This window comes from Penicillium paradoxum (assembly GCF_028828445.1).
Source record: "Penicillium paradoxum strain IBT 22861 chromosome Unknown utg000004l_segment0_segment0, whole genome shotgun sequence".
Lineage (NCBI taxonomy): Eukaryota > Fungi > Ascomycota > Eurotiomycetes > Eurotiales > Aspergillaceae > Penicillium > Penicillium paradoxum.
In genome coordinates, this window is record NW_026643182.1 from 888630 (window position 1) to 911789 (window position 23160).

The window sequence follows — 23160 nt, forward strand, 5'->3', positions numbered from 1 at the left end:
GATTTGTGGAGGCACAGGTTAGCGTGGGCATGTAGCCGAATTAGCCTAATCCCTACAAGGATAAGTGTCCTGGGGTTCGCTTAGTGTCCGTGTATGGGGAGAGACATACGGAGTACGGAGTCTGGAGTAGATAGATGGGTAGTATGGATTGATATATTTATATATTAGATCACTTGAGACATCAACTTAGAAAATCAGACGTTTATATTGATACAGTACAAAGGTATAGGTTGCGCTATCATCATGCAGCCGAATGGACTACCAGTGCATTCCTGTAAGAAACAAAGGTCCACAATTTACACCTATGAAAACATCCAAGTAGTCGGGGGAAAAAAGTAAAAAGGAAAGAGGAAATAGGAAATAGAGAAACAGAGGAAAGACGACTGGAAAGACATTGGACAGAAAAAGAAAATTCCGCAGTACTCCGTTTTATATCCACAAATCTAGACAGCCAACATCTTCTTGATCTCGGCAATGGCGCGACCGGGGTTGAGACCCTTGGGGCAAGTCCGTGTGCAGTTGAGAATGGTGTGGCAACGGTACACGCTCATGCTGTTGTCGAGAGCGGCCTTGCGCTCGAGGGTCTTCTCGTCACGGGAATCGGCCAACCAACGGAAAGACTGGAGCAGAATGGCGGGACCGAGGTACTCCTCGCTGTTCCACCAGTAAGAGGGGCAGGAGGTCGAGCAGCAGGCGCACAGAATACATTCGTAGAGACCATCGAGCTTCTTGCGGTCCTCGGGAGATTGACGGTGTTCGAGACCCTGATGGCATATGTTAGTGATTTCAACTATGATACTTGAATGAAACCAAACTCACATCCTCGGTGGGAGTATCGCGCTGGAGGTAGGGCTTGATGGACTTGTATTGCTTGTAGAAGTGGGTCATATCAGGGACCAAATCCTTGACGACGTAGGTGTGAGGCAGAGGGTAGATGCGAGACTCGGCCTTGGTATCGGTGGGGATGCGGCCTATACAAACAGGAGATTAGCCTTGGCCGGGAGCTGTCGGATGTCTAGATCTACATACACAAGCAAGCAAGAGTGTTAACACCGTCGATGTTCATGGCGCAAGAACCGCAGATACCCTCACGGCAGGATCGGCGGAAAGTGAGGGTAGGGTCGAGCTCGTTCTTTATCCGGATGAGCGCATCGAGCATCATGGGTCCAGTCTTGTTCAGGTCGAGGTCGTAGGACTGCATCTGGGGCTTCTCGGTGGGCTGGTCCGGGTTCCAGCGGTAGACCTTGAAGGTCTTCATCTTGGGCTCCTGGGAGGGAGTGGGCTCAACGGTCGCATAGGTGCGAGCGAAGGCAGGGCGGAACATCGGCCGCGCTGCTGTGAGCAGTCGCGAAGTGGTGCGGAGGGAGGCCATGGCGGGTGATCGGAAGTCGAAAAATATCGAGGTGATGAGGTCAGAGAAGATGGGAGATTGGGATTGAAGACAGCGATCAAAGAAAGCAGGGAGGGGAGAGTTTCAAGTGGAAGTTAGCGACCACGGAGTCCAGTCACGGTCCAAGTCCAAAGAATCCAATTGCCAACAAAATGAAGTCCAAGGAGTCTCGCTAGTAACCTCGGGTTTGACGGGTCGGGTGTGTAGATGCTGACATCAGCGACTCCTGGCCAATCAGAACGAGGGTGTTTGCAAGCCTCGGGCGGACACGGCGGTCGACTTGAGAAGCTGGGATTTGTCTATTGCCGATTTGACCCTTCAACATGGAGATATTCAGCGGATTTACTGGTCAATGGGAATGCCAATGATCTGTGATTGCTCAACCGTATCAATCTGTCTCCTTGGCAATCCCAATGCTCGATTGATCAGTGGTTCTCCAGTCAAACCCACAAAATGATGTGCCTCAGGCTCTAAGGCCACTACCGATCTGCTTGCCGGTAGCATCGCGGCTTGTCCGGCCGAGCAGACATGTGCCAGTGGAAACAGGGAACATTGGAACATCGGGCATCATCACTCATATTCAATATCTGACCATCACAACTGATCTACAACGCTAGCCACTAACCGCGATCAACATAATTCTGATGCCACTCATAGTCCCGATTCTCCGTCAAAAAAGCCCGAAGAGCCTCATGCGGCGGTACGGGTTGCCGTTCCAGCACATCCGCCATGAGTGGATCAATAGTGCTCGTTTCCCCCTTTGAGATAGCGTCATACCACGAAACCAGCGCTCGAAAGAATCCCTCGGGTTTCCCACCCTCATCTTCGGCCGCTTTCAACTGCACGAACTCCTCCGGGGAAACAAGCTTGAACTGCACGTGGCGACCAGTCGTCTCGTTGATTAAATTCACGATCTCGGAGAATGTGATGGTCTGCTGTGCAGTGAGGAGTACCGTCTCCCGTTCATGCCCACCGCGAATCATCAGTCGTGCATTGGCCTCGCCTAGCTCTGATCGCAGTGTAAAGGCCACCGGTCCGTCGGAAGGGAGATAAACGGTCGATGTGCTCGGATACCAACCCATGAATACTGGGAAGGCGTCCGTGTATAGACCCTCGCGAATGGAGGTGAAGTTAATATCAGCTCTGGGTGGTGTTAGCGAGGCTGGATGGACTATCACGGTCGGGCTTCAGCTTACTGTCTCATCATGTTCTCTGTCATGAGATGGGCTTGTTGGACATCTGCTTTGGAATCCGAACCATAGCCACCAAAGGCCAGGGATGTATACCACACCTGCGAGGCGGATGTTAGCTATGGCAGTTGTCTGGGGATACCGATGACTTACGTGTTTCACGTTCATCTTCTTCGCTGCGTCCACGAAGTTCTGGTGTTGTTTTCGCCGCTTCTCAACATCGAATGTGTTGGTGCTTACGAAGAAGAGGTTCTCCACGTCCTCGAATGCGGTTTCTAAGGTCTGAGGGTCGTCATAGCTTGTTACTCGGAATGCGATTCCTTGGTCTTCGAATCGTTTGCGATTTTCCTCTTTCGAGGACGCTGCTGCATATTCTGAGGCGGGGACATTTGCAACTAGGTAGGATAGAACTCCTGCTCCAAGGCCTCCAGTCGCTCCTGTGATGAGGTATTTGAGAGTCATTATGAAGAGCCGTAGAAATTAAAGAGCTTTGCTAAGGATCACAAGCCAAATTGTAATAATCGAAGTAGATATCTTATTTTGAATGATTTCTAGGTCAAGCAGTATTCTTTTGTATAAGTTTCAGTGATCAACAGCCTTGCACCAGAGCTTTGTAAATACCACGAATGTTGGTAAGCACCAGTATTGATAATCAATTGGGACTACACCGAAATGAGACTAGGTCGTGTATCTGGACAAATGACAGTGCTTCGAACGTTCATTTGGGGGCCGAATTGGAGATTAAAAGACCGAGAGCTCGCGTTTTGTTCTGTCCGAAGCCCGCCTCCAGGGGTTGTGTGGTTTGAAGCTGGATATTCCGTTAATCGTAGCCAACTAAAGGTAAAATCAGATGGAACTGAGCACCGGGGGTAAGAAATTTCCTATCTCTCCCCTCCTTAAGAACATATCCAGCGCAATCTCTTTTTTTTGATTAAAAAACTTATGCACATTATAATAAACCAGACCCTTGGGAAATCCCCTTGTCTTCAACGAAATTACCCACCCAGAACTCATTTCAGTATCGTATCCACTATAGATTAGACAGAATACTCGAGTGCCTATCACGATCCGACAGAATATAAGAGAAATATTCTTGTTTCACAGTGAAGCAACTACGCGCCGCACTATTTAACGCCTCCAATAGTATGTAACGGCCCCCAAAAAGTCCTACGACTCCAATTCTCTAGGTAGAGTTATCGACCAATAACCAAAGCAGGCAATTATTCCCTGCGAGTTATGGCGTGTTTTTTTTTCACTAGCATCCACAGCGGGGTTGTCGTTGACAGGCCCATATTACTCGTTTGGTGATCTATGAGATAGATGTGCCGGATCTGCCGCGCTTAATTTTGATGTTGAGAAATGGATCCTCATGGATAAACCATGATGGAAATAGAGTGAGAACTGGAATTGTATCAAAAATTGTCCATTATATGTAAAGAATAGTCGCGTGTATATCCTTTCGCTGCACAGATTGATCTGATTGCGCGAGTTCTAGTTACAGAGAGGAATTTTCATCTGAATAGAAAGCCCAGGCGTACCTAGGTAGTCAATAGTAAGTACGTGACTAAGGCATAGAATGCTATAGCAGAGTAAAAAGGTCTTTGACATCTATGTTGTGTCTCTATTCTATTATAAGAAGAAAAATGAACCGTCTAGCTATCTCTAGAGCCGGGCTTTTCAAACCTCACGGCCTGCTCATGATCACGGCTAATATTGACCTCATTCGTAACCCGAATTCCAGGACTATCGGAATCGTCTTTCCCATCGCCACTGCGATCGCTCCCCCTGGAATTACCTCTGATATCCCGGGAAACCAAGACCTCAGAAGCCATCATCTCATAATCATCTTTCCCAACTTTGGACCAATTGAGAAGTCGCTTGTTATCGGCGGTGCTGGAGACAGCACCGCTACACAAGTTTTTTGAATTCCCACGACTTTGCAATTTGGCCGAGCGCGAGAGGGTGTGACTGGACGTGTACTCGGTCAGGTGGGCGAAGAGATTACCGCAGACGGGCTTCAAGGCAGGCACCGAGAGCGCGATAAGTGTTGCTGCGAGTTCGGCGTTCTCGACGCACATCAGAGGGTTATAAAACCAACTGCCGTCGGCCTTCCATTGGCCAGCTACTACGAGCCAAACGCGGACTGCGGAGATCACGATTACGCTGGTTGGAGTGTTAGTGGTGGTTTCTGGGGGGAGTGGTGCGCTTTTAGAGTTACTCACAAGACACCTGGGAACATCACGATCGATAACTTGATCTTCTTCTCCATCGAGATATGCAGTCCCTTAATGAGCACCGCTGGAATGCCGAACATCAGCAAGTCGCAGGCGAGCGAAAGAGCTGAGTTGACGGAGTATACAAGTCCCCATGTAAGGCATTGATACTCCCTAGGCTCCTCCTGCCATTCGTAGGGCCAGAGGCCGGTCACCGGCTTGCAGTGGAAAATGAGCAGGAATAGTTGGGGCAGGTATGCAGCCGTGAGGAGTGGTGCCGCAGCGATGATGGTCATGTGCAGTTTTGTTGAGCGAGCCGTGAGCCGGTAGTAGAAGGCTAGACCGGAGAGACGGCATAGGAAAAGAGCCGTGGTGTAGAGGATGTGGGCCACAAGGTCTAGGACTTCAGTTTCGCGGACCTTGGGCATTGGTACCACATATTGGATATATTCGATGTGCCGGCCACTTCCGATATTGATTAGGATGATAGAAAGAACCACAAAAGCAATATAGAGCATCTATAATAGGAATTGCTGTTAGTGGCTAATCTAGCTTGATTTCAAGTATGCATTGATATCCATTTCATCAACGTATGCATGGCAACTTAATTGCCATGTGTTGGTGTGCAGATCTGGGGTGAAAAGTGGATGGTCTTACCAACGTCGCGATGGCCAATGCATCGTCCCAGCCGATCTTCTTTACAATGAATGCACGGGCATAAAGTCGTAGAAGCATCAAAAGACCAGTAAAACATATCATGAAAATGATTCCCACAATGGCGGAACGATCGGAGGTCTCCGCTAGATATTCTAGCGAAATGTCGCTGGGGATTCTCCCTGCTGCCTGTGCAGCAAGGATGTCGGCGGGAATGGTCATTGTAGGCTATGTAAGAGAGTAAACATGACCAGGAGGATTCTGATATAAGTTGAAGATAGATCAACCAGACATGATCAGGGATAAATAAAATGGCGATCCCCCGGTGGGATAAGACGATCTTGAGGGGATATTACCGAACCGCGAAAAGAAAGACGAAGTTTGGATGAGAAAGTGGAAGCAGCGGGGCTTATGCTGCGTTCCAAATAACTGCACCAGGGCAAGACTTCGGTGGCCAACGACGTGCTGTACCAGACTCACGGTGCTCCAGACCCAAAATCTTGGAAGGCATAGTTCCTCCCAGTGGAGTTGGATTCAAACTTTGATGCAGTCCAACCCACCAGCAGCCCTGGAGGCTTGGAATGTCATTTTACGTGAAATTAGTGACAATAGCCGGGTTAAGCCCACGAGGTATGCACCACTGACAACAAGCATCAGACCATGTCAAACTAAAAAAAGGTATTAATTAAACACGCATTTAAGGCCCTGGTCCTGCAGAATCCTGAGCTGCCACGTGGGAAGACCGGTTGGAGGCGAGGTTGCCCTAAGCGGGTGGTTTTTCCATTGGCATCCGGCCATCCCATTGGCTCTGTTGCTATCTTACGCCTTGTATCAATCCCAATTGACTTCTCTAACTACGTAATGACCGAGCTTAAGATGGGGCCAAGCCAACGTTGTCTCGGATGCGGTGACACAAAAGCGCACAACCGGATATCTTCAGAGACGACAGCCAATCACAAGCGGGAACCAGAGGAACGGAGTGGATCTGGATCGATCGCGCGGAACGCAATTCGGTTCCGAGGGACGCGATGGGGCCCGCAGATTCTTCCACAGCCAAACGTGCCAATTAGGCAGGTCGACCGTTTCCGTCTTCTAGCCGAGCACTGCTTCTGGGACCATATAGATTAATTAAGACCCAAAGTAGATTGAACTGCCAATTTTTCATGTACAAAGATAGTGGCCAACGCCACCAATCCGAAATGATCCGGTGGAAATGGATACCACCGTTGTTGAGACTGGAGCAAGAATTGTCAAAGAAAGCGAAAAAAGGCAAAAAGAGGTAAAAGGATTGAGAAATATGGACCACGCGCTGGATCAGGATGTACATTTCCGGTAGATTGGCCAGGTGATTGGTGATTAGTCACAACGTGGGAACGACCAGGGGGAGGGGGCTGGATCCACGGTCCATCGTATATTGCTTGGGCCGGGAGTATAACAACGCGAACACCCCCCAAAAGATTGGCTTTCCTGCCACATGGTTTTTTTTGGGGTTTATCAATCTAGTTTCACCATGGCACCCCTCTTTCAGACTTTGGTCAGCGGTCTCGCTTTGGTGAGCTCCGTTGTTGCTCAGGAATCCGACTCTTTGATCGAATCCCAGGTTGTGTCTGATCCCTATCTCTATGACTTCCCTCGTCTGAACGGCGACGGCGCTAGCCAGTTTCCCATGCGCCCCTGCCATGGCTTTACCCTGGCCGAGGCAACTGTGGATGAGATTCAGGCCCAGCTTGAGAAGGGTACCTTCACCACCGTTCAGCTGCTGGAGTGCTACATGGATCGTGTCCACCAGACTCAACCTTACTTGAAGTATGTTCCTATCTTAATCTTCAGTCTTCAGCATCATAGAATAATCAACTAACAAATTTTCCAGCGCTATTCTGCAAGTGAACCCCGATGCTTTCACCATTGCTCAGAAGCTTGATGCTGAACGTGCCGCGGGCAATGTCCGTGGTCCGCTCCACGGTATTCCTTTCATTGTTAAGGATAACATTGCCACCAAGGATCGCATGGAGACCACTGCCGGTAGCTGGGCTCTGCTCGGCAGCGTTGTGCCCCGTGATTCTTTCGTTGTTAACGGTCTCCGCAATGCCGGTGCTTTGCTGCTCGGAAAGGCTGCTCTGAGCGAGTGGGCCGATATGCGTTCCAACGACTACTCTGAGGGCTTCAGTGCCCGTGGCGGCCAGTGCCGCAGTGCTTACAACTTGAACGTCAACCCTGGTGGTAGCAGCACTGGCTCCGGTGTCGCTGTCGGTGCCAACCTTGTGCCTATCGCTCTTGGAACTGAGACTGATGGCAGTGGTATGTACAAAACCTCATTGCATGGATTTTGAATATTCGCTAATGAAAACTAGTTATCAACCCCGCTCAGCGCAACGGCATCGTTGGCATCAAGCCTACTGTTGGTCTGACCTCCCGTGCCGGTGTCATCCCCGAGTCTGCTCACCAGGACACCATTGGCACCTTCGGTAAGACCGTTCGTGATGCCGTCTATGCTCTCGATGCCATCTACGGCGTTGACTCCCGCGACAACTACACTTCCGCCCAGGAGGGTCTTACTCCTACTGGTGGCTATGCCCAATTCCTGACCGACCAGACCGCCCTCAAGGGTGCCGTTTTCGGTATCCCCTGGGAGTCCTTCTGGGCCCTTGCTGACCCCGATCAAGTCACCCGTCTCCTCGACCTGGTTGAGCTGATCGAGTCCGCTGGTGCCACCGTTATCAACGGTACCGAGCTGCCCCACTACAAGGAGATCGTCTCGCCCGACGGCTGGAACTGGGATTACGGTACCGCCCGCGGTTTCGCCAACGAGTCATCCTACTCTTACATCAAGGTCGACTTCTACAACAACTTGCGCGACTACCTCTCCGAGGTCGAGAACACCAACGTCCGCTCCGTCGAGGACCTCGTCCAGTACAACATTGACAACTCCGGCTCCGAGGGTGGTCTCCCCGGTGTCCACCCTGCCTTCGCCTCCGGCCAGGACGGTCTCCTCGCCTCCCTTGAGAGCAAGGGGTGTCATGGACGAGACCTACTTCCAGGCTCTCGAGTTCTGCCAGCGCACTACCCGTGAGGAGGGTATTGATGCTGCCCTGAAGCAAGGCAGCGTTACCCTGGACGGTCTCCTCGTGCCCCCCGATATGGCTCAGAGCATTCAGATCGCTGCCCAGGCTGGATACCCCGTCATCACTCTGCCTGGCGGTGTTAGCGATGTCACGGGCATGCCTTTCGGTTTTGCTATCATGAACACTGCCTTCTCCGAGGCTAGCTTGATCAAGTATGCCAGTGCTATTGAGGATCTGCAGAAGAACTCTGGCGCCGAGTGGCAGCGTCCCCTCCCCCAGTGGCGCGGCTACCTGGAGCGCAACTTGCCTGTTCCCTTCTAAGTCAAGAGGAGGGAACAACCATTTGAAATGGTTGTCGAGGTCTGATCATTGTCATTTCTTGTTGTATACCACACATCGTTTTCTACGTAGACTAGATTTCTCTAATGGATAGAGTTCCTTGAAAACTTCCCATTAATTTTTACCGTTCTACTGTCCACTTCTCGGTGGAACCCGAGTCTCTAATTGAACTAACCTAAATGCTCTAGATGAAGCGGTATCCTTAGAATCTAGACCGCTGAAGATGAAACAGCCCACTTGACAGGCTATGGACTAGCATGGACTATAATTAGCCCACAGCTGATTCCGCGAAATGAGGAGTGTCCTTCTAGAACACAAAAAAGGCCTTCAGAGCAGTGGGTTACATCTGATAGCTCTGAGACTGTGGAGAACACTAACGCCCGTCCGGCAGGACCAGCTACCTGTTTAGGTGGTCTTCACATGGATCATAGCTCCAGTACAGAGCTGTCCTGATTGATGCGAAATCAATCTCACATATCAATTCTCCGTGGATCGACACAGGAAATTACCTCGACACTACTTTCGCCAAGACGGAGGAATTGTTCCCAAACCAACATCACACCTGACCCCATAAGCCCACCATAGGAGAAACCAGAACACAGGGGTGCTGCCGAATTAGACCGCGATAAACAACACCGCTGACTGGATCATACGCCCAAATCCACCCGCAACACCAATCCCATCTGAGTAAAAGGGCCATAGAGTTGGTACTATGCAGTTTCAACGTGGGGACCATCCCAGGGATGAGACATCTTCACGCACCAGACCGGATCCTCTAACGCTGGCATAATTTAGCGCCCCGTGGCGTTGAATAACTTTACTTTAATTCCTGGAATTGTTCTGCAAGGCCTTTTTCGGCCACGGAGGACGTTATATACCAATTACCTCCTAAGAGGGGCTTATGCACCCCCTATTGGTGTATCTCCCGTACATCGTCCTGGACACACACAATGAAATTCCTCCAGTGCCGAAGCTCTCTCAGGAAACTCTCTTCTGCATAGACAAACTAGTCGGTTTCAGCTACCTTTCTCCGCAAAATTGTGGACTGCATACACATGGGTCACCACGCTAATACCCGGTCAAAGCATGGGGCCCATGTCACGCCAAACCTCAGAGTTAGGTCAACGCACACTTCATGTCGGAGTTTAACCGCATGCGGAGAGAACTGAGATCTCAAACATGCTTGTTTTACCGTGTCTATCCCTCCCAGCTTGGATGTTCTATATCCTTATATAAGAGACACACACTCGACATGTTTTCTCTTAGGTTTTTATCCCAACCAACCCATCATACCTAGGTACCATTACCAGGTCTCGAAATGAAACTCGCAGCCATAATCACCACACTCGCAGCCCAAGCTGCCGCCGTCGGAGTCTCCGGCGCAGCAGAGGGATTCGCTAAAGGCGTGACTGGCGGTGGCTCTGCCACTCCCGTCTACCCTAGTACGACAGCGGAGCTAGTCTCATACCTAGGCGACTCTTCAGCGCGAGTGATCGTCCTAACCAAGACCTTCGATTTCACCGGTACAGAGGGAACAACCACCGGCACCGGCTGCGCTCCATGGGGCACCGCATCTGCCTGCCAAGTGGCCATTAACAAGGACAACTGGTGTACAAACTACCAATCATCAGCACCATCAGTTTCTGTCAGCTAGTACGCGTGACCCTAACCCTATCTAATCCACCATACTAATATATCGCAGCGACAACGCCGGGGTCCTCGGTATAACCGTCAAATCCAACAAATCCCTCATCGGCTCCGGCTCCGCGGGTATAATCAAAGGCAAAGGTCTACGCATGGTCAGCGGCGCCAGCAACATCATCATCCAGTAAGAAAGCAAACACCAAGACGAAACCCACCAAAACTAACAACCCAGAAACGTGGCCATCACCGACCTAAACCCTAAATACGTATGGGGCGGCGACGCAATCACAATCAACAACGCCGATATGGTCTGGATCGACCACGTCACGACAGCACGTATCGGCAGACAACACATCGTGCTGGGCGAAGACGCTTCCAAGCGCGTTACCATCTCTAACAGCTACATCAACGGGGTGAGCGATTATTCCGCTACCTGCGACGGATACCATTACTGGGGAATTTACTTCGCTGGATCAAGCGATCTGGTCACCATGAAGGGCAACTATATCTACCGCACGAGCGGACGTGCGCCCAAGGTGCAGGGTAATACGCTTCTGCATGCTGTGAGTACCAATACTTTCTTCATGAGCATGATCATTGAAAAAGACTATGTACCCTAATACATTCCCAGGTCAATAACTACTGGTACTCCAGCTCGGGCCATGCCTTCGAGATCGGTTCCGGCGGGTATGTTCTAGCAGAGGGGAATGTGTTCCAGAATATTCCGACGGTGGTTGAATCGCCGATTTCGGGACAGTTGTTTTCATCGCCTGATACGAATACCAATGCCGTCTGCAGTACGTATTTGGGTCGGGTGTGTGAGAATAATGGGTTTGGGTCGTCGGGGGCGTTTAAGCAGGCTGATACGGCGTTTTTGACGAATTTCTCGGGCAAGAATATTGCTGCTGCGACGGCTTATACTTCTGTGGTTTCTAGCGTTACGGCGAATGCTGGGCAAGGAAAACTGTAAGACGGGACTTGGGAACGGGGACTGATCGGGGGTGGATTGGGCTCAGAGCCATTATAGGTACTGCTGGCAGTGGTTTTATGCAAACTTGATATGGAAGTATTGGGGTGGTGTTTGTATGTCGATTGTTGGCTCATACAACTATTTCTCTGTCATTTGAACAACTGGTTGGTTATGTGATCAGTATTATTTAGTAGACCCTTGAGAGCAAGTGATGAATTTTGTTTATTAACAAGAAGAACAACGGTAAACAGAGATGGTATGTACACTTCGAATTCAAGACATAGGGCAGCTAATGATAGTGATGTGTGTATATCGCGAAGTCATCTGAGACAAGCAGTTGACGACGCGTTCCAATCAGTTGATGATGATAAGGCCAGGTCCGGCGAGAGTATCCTTGGCTACACTGTACGCATTGGGGAATGGCCCATCCGTAGAAGTCACCGCAGCAATAGTCAGTCCATTCATCTCATGTGCATCGTAGGGGAACAAAGCCTCCGCAATAATATCGTCATCGTCCTTTGAGAGCACTCGAAGAGGTTCCACAATCGGCAGATTCTGCTGGTTGATATAGGTAATCCATAATATGGTCTCATTCGTATGGTGGTGATCAGTAAAGGAAACCTTGATGGTTTTGGTTTTCGCAGTCGGAACATTAACGAAGGTGAGAGGTTCGAACGTTTGAAGTGGAATCGTGTCAATGTTAGGGCAAGTGCCAGGCACAACAAAGCTCTGAATGGCAGTGAAGGCAAAGTTGAGATCACTGGTTGTCAAGAAGGGAAGTTCACTGGGAACCTTGCCCTGCATGACGCGGAACCAGCCCTGCTGTTCTCCCTCCTGACCAATAATAGACGCAACCTCGCGAGAAAGCCCAAAGTCACCACTGATAGCAAATCTCTCTACAACATCCTGTAGGGTTCCCAAAACCACATCTGTGAAGGTGCTAGCGAGTACGATGGCTGCATCAAAGTTGTCAACGGGGAAGGTATAGTGGCAAGGTTCGATAGGATCAATAGCAAAATGGGACAGGGCATTGTTCGCGTCCAGGGCATGGAGCTCCTCTTGCTACAGCGTAGAATCAGTAAATATCACTTGCCAATGATGATAGAAAGTGGATTACATACAGCCAGAATCACCTTCAAACCATTTAAAACAAAGTCATAATCACGTTCCTCTGAAAAGCGATATCCCGGAACCTTTTCAGTGATGTTTGTGATCAATTGGTGGAAGAATGCAACTTCGAACAATTCATTGAATGCGATCAGCTTGAGGTTGGTGATTCCTGCTTCGCTCAGGGCAGGAGGAGGCGGTCCGTTCGGCAAAGTTCCATGCGCTTTTTCTTCAATCATCTCTAGCTCACTGGGTCCTGGATAAGGCATCCCATCCGGCAGGCCCTGATCACTTGATACGTTCAAAACGGGCAGGGCGAATACCCAGTGGGCTACGCCCAGGAGGACGGCCGCAACGCGGATGCGCATTCTGGGGGTAAATAAGAAAATTTCAGAATTGATAGAAGGAAAGAAGCTGATATCGATGTTTTGTGATGACAGAGTGGATAGTGTGTAAAGGACTGGAAGTATGAAGAGAGAAACGATGGAAGTTGAGTCGAGTCCATAGTGCAGATCGTAAGGAACGATTGAGGAAGGTGCTCTCGACGGGAGTTAAGACTTATATAGATGAGGCCTTACTACTTAGGCAGCGACACACCCTACTGTCGCGGAGGATGGAGAGTTTATTACACTTCAGCCGGTCATGGTTCATTATCCATCGGTTAACAACATTTCTCGTTGCCCAGCGGACGAGTTCCGGACTCTTCATCCAACATCCATCTCTCTGTCCATTTTGATTTTATATTGCACTGCACACCCGTTGTAGCAACATGCCTATCAGCCTCTCCATGTTGAGACCCGGTGAGAGCCAACGGGTCGCAGCCTACCTCCAAACTCGCAGTCAAGTCCTTGCCGCTATGGACGAGATCTACAAGCGGGTCGAAATCTACAGCTCCGCCCAGATCGACCCAGCATCCTACAAGTTGCTCGGTATTAATTGTCGATTGCTTGAGTTGGATGATGATGGTAAACATCTTCATCCCCCGAATTCCGATCCATCCGGCCCTGTTTTCTTTGAACCGCGAGGAGCCGCCTGGGTTCCCCCTGTTGTTACCAACTCCGAATATATGAAACAACTGAAAGGGATTACTGATGGGTGGGGGAACACCAAAAATGATCGACTCCTTCGGAGCCTTCATAGCCAAGCATCCTATGTGTTTTCATGTGTAGAGTGGATGTTCTTCCAGTTCCGCCGTCAGTTCTACCCTCCAGAAGATGATAGAGACCCACCAAACCTCAGGCAGATGTCGAAATGGCTGGAGAGGTAAGAGACCAACATCCTTTGTGACTTGACGAGTACGCTAAATTTACAGCGGCGAGGTTGTACCTTCGGTTGTTGCTGAGAGGTTCTACCCAGCTATTTGGGGATCAATTCGATCATCGCCAGCCGCTGTGTTTGTGCCGAAGTCACTTCTGTATCCCTTAGGAGCACCCCCGCACATTATGATCTCAATTTTGATTGCAGAGGAGCCCAGCGAAGAGCTGTTGCGATTGGAGGTGATGGCCCTTGCCGCAGTTATGATCACACGGCTAGAAGGCGAGGAATCCTCAGAGTATAATACCATTCCCGTGAGTACAGGCTCAAAACACCACTATATAACTCATGCTAAAGTAAATAAATCACGACATAGGTCATGGTCATCACATTCTTCGGCCGAATGAAAGTACGAGTACTGGAAGCCCATACCAGCCAGCAAGAGCTAGTCATCAAGAAGACCCGGCTTCTTGACTTCTCTACCAATGAACTCGCCAACAAGAATATGAATATTCTACTTGGATTCATGGCCGGAGACCTAGTCGGAGATCCTAAAGGACCCACAATCCCTACATATATTCCAAAGGCTTGTACTAAAGATGCAATGGATTCAGAAAGCACTCTAACCATCCATTAGAGTTCATCGGCGGCCGCGAACGTGGACATGGCAAAAGAAGGAACCCTTCAAAAGATGTTCCAGAAAATGTGCCCATGCGTCGGGCCAGATACAGAGTCAGAACACCTAGAGGAAGTTGCCAAATAACAAAATTGCAAATCTAGTCTTCTTGTCTAACAGCTACAGATAATGAAGTGTCTATTCCGGAGCCACATACCACTGGTACATTGTACCCTTTGGCATTATGAGAAATATAACAGAAAAAGAAGTCGTAAAATAGAATATTATCAAATTAGTCCAAGCTGAGTATAACAAGCAAGTATAGGTTTGTCCAATAATGAACGTCAAAGCGTGTCCTGCGTAAAGGTTTCGTAACAACACAAAATCAAGCACGTTCCTTATGATCAGGCGACTCTTTCTGGGTGATCTCAATCTCCTTCTCGACCTGTTGCAGATCAACACGTGCCACAACAGCATCTTCGCCATCGAAGATCTTAGCCAACTCCTCAAGAGTAGGGCCACGGGTCTCAACGTAAAAGAAGTAGACGAAGAGGAGCTCGACGAAGATCCAAATCTATAGAAGGGCAACCGTAGATTAGCACCTCGAAAGCACGTAGCGTAAGGGGTACCCGACACGTGGTGAGTTCAAAATACGTACAGTGTAAATGAGGGACAGATGCCAGTGGTGAGGGAGTTCCTCCCATGCAATCGGGTTAGTGTAGCTGGCAGACAGGTCAGTTTTGTCAAAAGGCAGAGTAGTTGAAGGTGGGGACACGTACTTTCCAAGAACCAGCGCTGCCTGCACCGTCAAGTTCATGATCATCATACCCTTAGCACGCAGACGGTAGGGCAGGATCTCCAGCGCGTAGGAGACAAGGAGACCGGACCAGGCGATGGAGTAAAATACGGCGTACAGCCACACAAAGGCGACCTGTGGGTAGCCTGTCTTCTTGACATCTCCGGTACGTTCGAATTCAGATGAGACAATGGTCCATCCGAGGAAGATGAGGACCATGCCTAAGGAGGGAAATTTAGTACTCAGTCCTTTCAAGGCCGGGGGCAACTGGCACGTACCAACTGTGGAAACAAGGAATAGAGGTCTTCGGCCAAACCGGTCAACGAAGAATGCACATCCAACGCTGACAATCAGACTGAGCAAAGTCTTTCCACCATTGATCTATACAAGGTCAGCATGGCTTCATTTGAGAATGAGATGGACAGGGAAAACAAACCGGAATCTTCTTGTTCTGTTCGGTGATACCCATGCTGTTGTAAATCAAATTCGTGTAGTTGCTAAACAAGGCGTTGCCGCTGTATTGCGAGATAATGCCCAGAGAGATCAAAATTGCCAGACGGTAACGGTTACCTCTGGTCTTCATGAAGTCCAGGTAGCTGCTGTTGGTCTGGTATTGCATCTCCAAGCTGATCGTCTCCTTGATCTCACGGTACTCAAATTGAACAGTAGTATTGTTTTTGTCTCCATTTCCGTGGTAATAGGAAAGTGTATCCAGTGCTTCCTCATACCGCTCCTTGGAGACGAGCCAACGCGGAGATTCCGGGACCCCTAATCACGGTCAGCCACTAAGATCCAAACCAGGCCAAAAGATGGGGGGAAACCTTACACCAGATGAAAACAATCTGAATGGCCGCGGGCAATATTTGGAGCAGAGTCAAACTGCGCCATGACCAATCGTTGGTAATATACATAGTTCCCCATGCGATCCATGCGACAACTATACTCAGTCAGCTCCTCAGCACCCGGCAAGCGGTATTGGAAAGAAACCTACGTAGTGCACCCAAGTTCCACAAGCAATTGTAAATAGTGGTGACTATCCCGCGGTGTTGAGGGTGGCAGATTTCGACGAGGAGGACTGGGGATGCCATTTGGGCCAGACTGTTACCGCAGCCAAGTAGCAATCTGCCGGCGACGTACACTAGATAGAATTGGTCAATACCATGGTCTCCGGAGCCAGGGAGCTCAGACTTACTGCCGTAGTTTGTGGAGAATGCACCGAGTAAGCCACCGAATATCATCAAGACACATCCAATGGCGATGGGAAGCTTGCGACCCCATCGATCGGCGATGAAGGGACTAATCGAGTCAGCGAAATCCAATCCCAGCGAGCAGAGAACCACCTACACAATAGGATAGCTGACCAGACTGCCAATCTGGTAGATCGCGTTCATCAATCCCAGCTTAGAGCCGCCTGGTGTGTTGAAATACGTTTGCCACTCATCCAAATTCTGGGAAGTGTCAAGTAACATTCTGTAGAGTGCTCTCTTAGCTTTGCATTCAATAACAAGGATTCTTGACTTACCCATCGTAACCAGTAGTTGCAGATGCGACGCAAAGAATGGCAGCCCAGAAATAGAGCTTGCGAAGACCAGGATCCTGATACCAGGTAACCTCCTCCAGCTCAGGCTGCTCAGCCTGAGCTGCCTCGGTTTGTAGAGTCGACGCTCCGACAGCGATACCCATGTTGTCTGTGTAGTGTGCTTATATAAACACAAGATGTCAAGCATGCAATTATCTTGATTGGAAGTTGAAAGTTCCACTGAGCTAGCACAGCACAACACGAGGGTAAAGCAGAGCTAAGGGGGGCTTCCCAACCCTTTTAAAGAATTGAAATTTGCCATCTTGGATTGTGTAGCATTGTGATATTAGCCGGGTACGCTGACTTAGTGCCTGAACTAGGCTGATTGAGTCAAGAGCTCCCCCCCGTCTTCGCGATCGAGAGTCATTCTGCTGGAAAAAAAGAAAAAGGCGAATATGGCTGCAAAAGACGCTAGAGCCGATTTCGTGCAGAGCTGGGACTAGCAATGTCTATTCATGCGCAGACTAGCTTGATTCAGTAGTCAGTCAGACTGCAAGTCCACCAGCAACGTTCCATCCCCGGCTTTTAGGGCCACAAGGTGTCGGACCCAGTCCAATCCCTTGGACTTTTGCCGGCGGGTCAACCCCTGTAAAGCCATGATTGGTATGGATGAATGGGCCATAGCAGTCGAGTCGCGTGGTAAGAGCTAGCCTCGCTTACAACCTTAGGGAAAGGTGAAACCATAACTTCTTTCTCCAACGTTCCCCTGGAGAATGCCCGCTCTCCCCACAGATTCAGTCGGTTGGGCGGGCCGAGGCCCACAGTACAATGGGCCCTGGAGAGGGCAAGGTGCTTACAGTGAGTCCTCAGCCTTGCGTAGCCTTGTTCAGCTGGGTCAGATCTTACTCCGGTCCAAAGGATGCTTCGTGTTGCAAGTGCGCTGTACGGCGAGCACATTCACGGTTTTCGTACCATTCTCCGTGGCCAATTGAGCGATCAAGCTAGCCTGGGCGCCACCTGAAGGCCATTGGGTGATTTGACTAGTGATGCCAAGCGCGGTGGGGGAAAGCTGGAGCTGTATCTGCGGGGACAGGCACGAGGCCTGGACAGTGTTTAGCCGGAATCCTTCCTTGGCACCGCCATTTATTAGTTCGCTTCGGGAGGATTTTTGGCACAAATCTTATTCTGTTCCAAGCTAACGCCATCTTAAAGAACAGAGAGTGCAGGGTAAGTGATACGAGTAAGAATAGCCTAACTTGCATCTTGAGCCTGTATATCCGATTCCACCGCTTCCTTCTTTGGGCTGAGATAGTGACCGCCCCTCTATCTTGGTTGGGAAGGAACAGCGTCTCATTGGTCAGATTAGAATTGCCGGCAGAATAGTGACCCCATCGAGCAAGCCACCTTCCCGAAGTAAGTAACTGCCATTGTTTTGATCGCATTTGGGAAGATGGGCTCATTCTATAGTTCCGCTGCTCAGTCAGAGAATACATTAAGAAGAAACAATGGCAGCCAAACCAAATCACAAGCTCTCACAAGAGCAGATCGATCATTTCATGCGATATGGTTACGTGCGTCTACCAGGCTGTTTCTCACAAGAGAAAGCAAACGAATGGGCCGGAGATGTGTGGACTAGACTAGGAATGTCATCCTCCGACAAATCAACCTGGACAACTGAAGTCACCCACATGGGGGACACCAAGGAAGAACCGGTGAGGACCTTTGCCCCTAAGGCATGGGCGGCCATCTGTGAGCTTCTCGGCGGCGAAGACCGTGTAGCACCGGACTCGGCTACTTGGAACGATGCCTTGATCGTCAATCTCGGCTCCCCCGAGACCGAGGGTACATGGCCCCATCCTGCTGATCTGCCGGGATGGCATGTGGATGGCGACTTTTTTACCCATTACTTGGATTCGCCTGAACAGGCTCTACTGGTTATCCCGCTATTTACCGACATCCAGGATCGTGCAGGTGGCACTATGACCTGTCCGGATGCGATGAAATCCATTGCGCAGCATTTGGTATGCGATCAAGCCTCTCGTTCCACTTTTACCGGATTCTAACCAGTAGTGAATATAGTACAACCATCCCGAGGGCGTGACACCCTATATGTATCCACGTGGCGAAATACCTGATGGGAGTCCTACTGATACACCATTTTACTCGGATATTGTCAAGAATTGCCACGAATTCCATGAGATGACTGGCAAAGTGGGCGATGTGGTTCTTCTTCATCCTTTGATGTGTCACTCCATTTCGGTCAACAGCCTGAGACATCCACGAGTAATCACCAACCCGCCAGTGGCTTTGAAACAGCCGTTCCAGTTTGACCGGGACGATCCCTCGAAATACAGCATCGTCGAGAGAAAGACGCTAGAGATGCTTGGCAAGGAGAGGCTATCAGGCTGGAAAATCACGGGAAAGAGAGAATTCATTTGCCCTGACAGGCTGAAAGGAGAAAATCGCAAGAGTGATGGCGAGATGGAAAGACTCGAAAGGATCACTGGACAACGCTTGTCCGCTTAATTACCATGATACGACCTATTCCTTAGCCGAGAAATGTTTTATTGTTAAGTCAAGTTAGCCTTTAGCCGGAATCCAAGTTATTATTACCAACTTGTAGTCCATGCGTCGAAGGCTTGCCTTCTCATTGCCTCTATCAGGCTAGCTCGCTGTATTAATTCGAGGCATTCGCTAACATCCTTGATGTCTAACACTTTCCACTCATTGGTACTTCCGCCACAAAAATGCAGAAGATATGCCTCCGAGCCCAGCAACGCCCGTGATGACCCCCCATAACACCTGAAACGCTGCGACCGTGGCAAATGTCACTGCGTCTCTCTGTTCGACTGTCATGCTCACGTCTTTCATCAACAGAAGATACCCATTGGCAGTTGTTACCAACTCCCGGTTCATTCCCACACTTTCCAGCCTATAACCGAAGAAATTAAACAGCACGACTCCCCCGACAGGAACCGCAGCTGCCATCCCCCAAGCTCTTATATAGTAGGACATGGTCGTTGGCAAGATAGAAGGGGAGCTATCCCCATCCTCATCCTTGGGCAAGTTCTGAACGCGAACATTGTAACTTGAAAGCAACAGACCGTGTCCAAGACCAGCCGTGAACAACAAGAACACCCACGCTACAGTCGGCGTGGTATGATCCAAAAGAATAGAACAACCACTCGCAAGGACAGTCAGAATCCAGCCTCCGGAGATGGTCCACTGAGTACATCTCAATTCTCGCGCAAGAATGACACCAACCACTGCCGTAGGGGCAATCGCAAACCCAATCAGGGCTAGCAAGCTGATACCGGACAGACTGACCGACATATAATGAGCGGAAATGAAGTACAAAGGGAAGAATTGCAAATGCGCAAAAAACTAGGTGATGTCAGACAAATCACATAAGTTCGCAACAAAGACAAGGACTAACCACAAAGCCATGTAAAAAGCACCCTAGATGCGTCATAGTCATCATCTTCGACCGGAATACCCTCCCAAACTGCGGATGCGCAGCCCATTTGGTCCGATACAAGACAAGCGCAAGAAGAACCACCGCACCCACCGCAATAGGCACAACAGTCTGCCACTGTCCCCACCGATACAAACTCCCACCCCAAGAGAGACCGACCAAGATACTCCCAAGCCCCAAAAAGGCCATCGCAACACCCAGCCAATCCAAAACCTGCTCCTTGCGCGACAGGAAATACTTCGAAGCGCGCAGATCCACAGCAAACGGAATGGCCAGCAAGCCGAGAGCACAGAAAATGAAGTTGAAATAGAACGCCCATCTCCATTCTGCATTATCGACAAACAAGCCGCCGACGATGGGGCCTAGGATCGCGCCGCACATGCGCGTAAGCAGGATGTAGCATGAATAACGAGAATGGATGGCCTTTGGCGCGGACTCGGTCATTAGCACGGAACACAGACTCATCGCGCCGCCGCTGCCGATACCCTGGATCATGCGTCCGACGATCAACTCAATGAGAGACATCGAGCCACAGCAGATTCCTGTACCGACTGTTGCCAGAACGACGGCGATGATCCAGACGGGTCCGTGGCTGAAGACCTCGCTGATCATGGTGAAGTATAGTTGGCTAGTTGTGCCGAAGAGGAGGTAGACTGTGTTAACCCAGAATGTGCTTGCTAATGGCTTTCCAAATTTATTGGCCAGATCCTAGATCGAGTGTGTGTTTAGTTTTGTATCTGGGGATACAGAAGGCATTCGCGGGTGTGGACATACAGGTAACGCTGGTATCAACACGGTAGCATTGAAGGAATCCATTATAGCCAAAATGACGATGCAGATGAAGACCAGCCATCCTCTGATTCCGAGGCGTCTTTTTTCTTCTTCGGTTGAGGACTCGCTCTCAAATAACTGGATTGAGCTTCCTAGCGCTGGATTGGGAGTCCTATCGCCCATGCTTCGGACGCTGTCCGGTACGCCGAAGTTGATTTTGGTCTCATTTTCGTATATTTCTTCGGCTATTGAGTGACGTCTCATTTGTTTTGATGTGGGCAGCTGAATTATCTCAAGGTATATCCGGTTGTACTGCCGTTCCTCATGGGGAGATGGTTGCTGTTGTGGAGGTTACCTGGGACATTGAACAGAACAGAACAGCGTTTCTCGGAGAAAACTTCATATCTAGCGTGTGTTACGCACATCAACGTGGGACAGAAGAATTGCAGTCCTTGTGGGTAATAGGAGCTCTCCACTGCCCCTTAGTCGTCGACGAACCTGTCAAGGAGCCCGTTTAGGAGGATTCCACAAGACAAGGGAGACCCATCTGTGCATCGCGATTGGCCCCTGATCGCAGTAGAGTTGACATCTAAAGTTCCGTGAATGGCCCTTCTACTATAGCGGGGGAGAATGGCAGCCAAACAAACCCCTAGGAATGATGGGTTACAGGCCTCAATATGTCCGGCATTCCAGCCACCTCATCCCTTGTTGTATATTATGATATGAGCATGAACATTCCGTTATGCAAGGTATTCTTACTTTTCTACTCCGTACTTGAAACAGCATTGATAATTGTGTGATTGCATCATTGAATTGCAACATCCATGTGAAGACTATCGCCGCGCGTAATTATGGAGTATCAATATCAAACCACCGACTAAGTTATGCATTTGGTTTCGCATAGCAGCAGCTCAGTTCATACCTTGTGTATCGAAACGTGCATTCAATCACTCCGGCTCATCCCTCTTGGGCAAAACATACCCCCCAATATTAGCAAGGAATTGCATAGCATAGCCCATAAACCCACCAAGGTCTTCCCCCAACCACAACGGCAAGAGCCTTACCATAGCCTTCTCAAGCTCTAGACGATATCTTCCAGCGACCTATACCTCGTAAATCGGGAATTAGCATTTCAGCCCGAATGCAGCATTTATAATATGACGCTCTCACCAGGACACAATCCCCCTGCCTCGCTGTGTCCAAAGCAACAAGCGCAATAGTCTCAGCAACCCGCTCCAGTGTATTCGTCTCCAGACCGGACTCAATCCATAAATCTGAAAAGCCAGCCGTGATGTGCGTCGGTGTCAGGAACGGCGCGACACCATTCACACGGATACCGTGCCCACACGCCACACGCTGGCACGCGCGCAAAAGCCCTAGCATGGCATGTTTTGAGGCGATGTACGCGGTAACTGCTGTTCCGCCAAAGTAGCTCGAAGTGGATCCAACGAGCAAGATCGACTTGTTTGGCTTAGGTTCTGTATTTGGGGGGGATTTCATGTAGTGGAGTCCCAAGCGGAGCGCTGTTTCATGCTTGTTAGTATGTCCATGATCTGGGAATTGCAGGAAGGTATAGAAGGAAAGATTACTGTTCAATGTTCCTTTGATGTTGACATCGATTACCCTTCCAGCCTCTTCATTCTCAAGAAGATGACCATCTTCATCCACGTCCAGATCAAGGACAGTTTTAGATTCCATGATCCCCGCATTAGCGACGACGATGTCGAGGTTTCCAAATTTAGAGATTGCGGCTTCGAAACATGCTGTCAGCTGTGCCCAGTTGACTATATCGGCAGCCACGAATATGGCTCGCTCTGGGAACTGTATCTGCTTGTTGATTACTTCTTCGGCGCTGTCTTGGAGATGAGGGAGATCGGCAAGGATGACATTCGCGCCGTGGTCGTTAAAGAAGATGGCCGTTGCGGCTCCGATACCGCGCGCAGCACCAGTTATCAGGACTGTTTTACCGGCGGATTTCGCGAAGACGGCTGGGTCGACATGAACTTCAGCCATCCTGGTGGGTCTATAGTAGCCAATATGCCCATCGACGGGGACAGACGAAGCGGAAGCGTAGATTACAAGGCTTTTGTATATAGACAGGGTGCGAAAAGGTATACTGCGGGGTTTTGTTGGTGATAACGTCTACTGCGCGAGGAAGGT

General features: G+C 49.8%; 11 protein-coding genes across 11 annotated transcripts; 4 read left to right on the top strand and 7 right to left on the bottom strand.

The window, feature by feature from the left end:
• Positions 1-443: 443 nt before the first annotated feature.
• On the bottom strand, positions 444-1372 carry sdh2 (succinate dehydrogenase iron-sulfur protein subunit SDH2; the record flags this gene model as incomplete). Its single annotated transcript, XM_057175123.1, has 3 exons — positions 444-764; positions 820-971; positions 1030-1372. The coding sequence occupies 3 exons, from the start codon at positions 1370-1372 to the stop codon at positions 444-446; spliced, it is 816 nt and encodes a 271-aa protein (XP_057032170.1).
• A 638-nt stretch (positions 1373-2010) lies between these two features.
• N7457_004079 (uncharacterized protein) lies at positions 2011-3042 on the bottom strand (the record flags this gene model as incomplete). The annotated part of the gene is made up of 3 exons (XM_057175124.1): positions 2011-2533; positions 2587-2681; positions 2734-3042. The coding sequence occupies 3 exons, from the start codon at positions 3040-3042 to the stop codon at positions 2011-2013; spliced, it is 927 nt and encodes a 308-aa protein (XP_057032171.1).
• Positions 3043-4232: 1190 nt separating this feature from the next.
• N7457_004080 (uncharacterized protein) lies at positions 4233-5669 on the bottom strand (the record flags this gene model as incomplete). The annotated part of the gene is made up of 3 exons (XM_057175125.1): positions 4233-4743; positions 4803-5311; positions 5451-5669. The coding sequence occupies 3 exons, from the start codon at positions 5667-5669 to the stop codon at positions 4233-4235; spliced, it is 1239 nt and encodes a 412-aa protein (XP_057032172.1).
• A 1288-nt stretch (positions 5670-6957) lies between these two features.
• N7457_004081 (putative amidase) lies at positions 6958-8830 on the top strand (the record flags this gene model as incomplete). The annotated part of the gene is made up of 4 exons (XM_057175126.1): positions 6958-7253; positions 7318-7745; positions 7799-8513; positions 8551-8830. 4 exons carry the CDS (start codon positions 6958-6960, stop codon positions 8828-8830), a joined length of 1719 nt encoding a protein of 572 aa, XP_057032173.1.
• A 1336-nt stretch (positions 8831-10166) lies between these two features.
• Positions 10167-11462, top strand: N7457_004082 (polysaccharide lyase family 1 protein; the record flags this gene model as incomplete). Its single annotated transcript, XM_057175127.1, has 4 exons — positions 10167-10501; positions 10551-10676; positions 10725-11055; positions 11124-11462. 4 exons carry the CDS (start codon positions 10167-10169, stop codon positions 11460-11462), a joined length of 1131 nt encoding a protein of 376 aa, XP_057032174.1.
• A 354-nt stretch (positions 11463-11816) lies between these two features.
• Positions 11817-12937, bottom strand: N7457_004083 (putative sexual development protein (LsdA); the record flags this gene model as incomplete). The annotated part of the gene is made up of 2 exons (XM_057175128.1): positions 11817-12524; positions 12584-12937. The coding sequence occupies 2 exons, from the start codon at positions 12935-12937 to the stop codon at positions 11817-11819; spliced, it is 1062 nt and encodes a 353-aa protein (XP_057032175.1).
• A 401-nt stretch (positions 12938-13338) lies between these two features.
• On the top strand, positions 13339-14460 carry N7457_004084 (uncharacterized protein; the record flags this gene model as incomplete). Its single annotated transcript, XM_057175129.1, has 3 exons — positions 13339-13832; positions 13882-14137; positions 14200-14460. 3 exons carry the CDS (start codon positions 13339-13341, stop codon positions 14458-14460), a joined length of 1011 nt encoding a protein of 336 aa, XP_057032176.1.
• A 364-nt stretch (positions 14461-14824) lies between these two features.
• Positions 14825-16918, bottom strand: N7457_004085 (putative MFS hexose transporter; the record flags this gene model as incomplete). Its single annotated transcript, XM_057175130.1, has 10 exons — positions 14825-15013; positions 15098-15161; positions 15219-15456; positions 15514-15616; positions 15672-16003; positions 16062-16172; positions 16227-16373; positions 16428-16531; positions 16580-16705; positions 16758-16918. The coding sequence occupies 10 exons, from the start codon at positions 16916-16918 to the stop codon at positions 14825-14827; spliced, it is 1575 nt and encodes a 524-aa protein (XP_057032177.1).
• A 1341-nt stretch (positions 16919-18259) lies between these two features.
• N7457_004086 (uncharacterized protein) lies at positions 18260-19280 on the top strand (the record flags this gene model as incomplete). Its single annotated transcript, XM_057175131.1, has 2 exons — positions 18260-18775; positions 18834-19280. The coding sequence occupies 2 exons, from the start codon at positions 18260-18262 to the stop codon at positions 19278-19280; spliced, it is 963 nt and encodes a 320-aa protein (XP_057032178.1).
• A 198-nt stretch (positions 19281-19478) lies between these two features.
• Positions 19479-21264, bottom strand: N7457_004087 (Major facilitator superfamily domain general substrate transporter; the record flags this gene model as incomplete). Its single annotated transcript, XM_057175132.1, has 3 exons — positions 19479-20138; positions 20191-20937; positions 21004-21264. The coding sequence occupies 3 exons, from the start codon at positions 21262-21264 to the stop codon at positions 19479-19481; spliced, it is 1668 nt and encodes a 555-aa protein (XP_057032179.1).
• Positions 21265-21947: 683 nt separating this feature from the next.
• On the bottom strand, positions 21948-23013 carry N7457_004088 (uncharacterized protein; the record flags this gene model as incomplete). Its single annotated transcript, XM_057175133.1, has 2 exons — positions 21948-22103; positions 22171-23013. The coding sequence occupies 2 exons, from the start codon at positions 23011-23013 to the stop codon at positions 21948-21950; spliced, it is 999 nt and encodes a 332-aa protein (XP_057032180.1).
• Between the last annotated feature and the right edge of the window lie 147 nt (positions 23014-23160).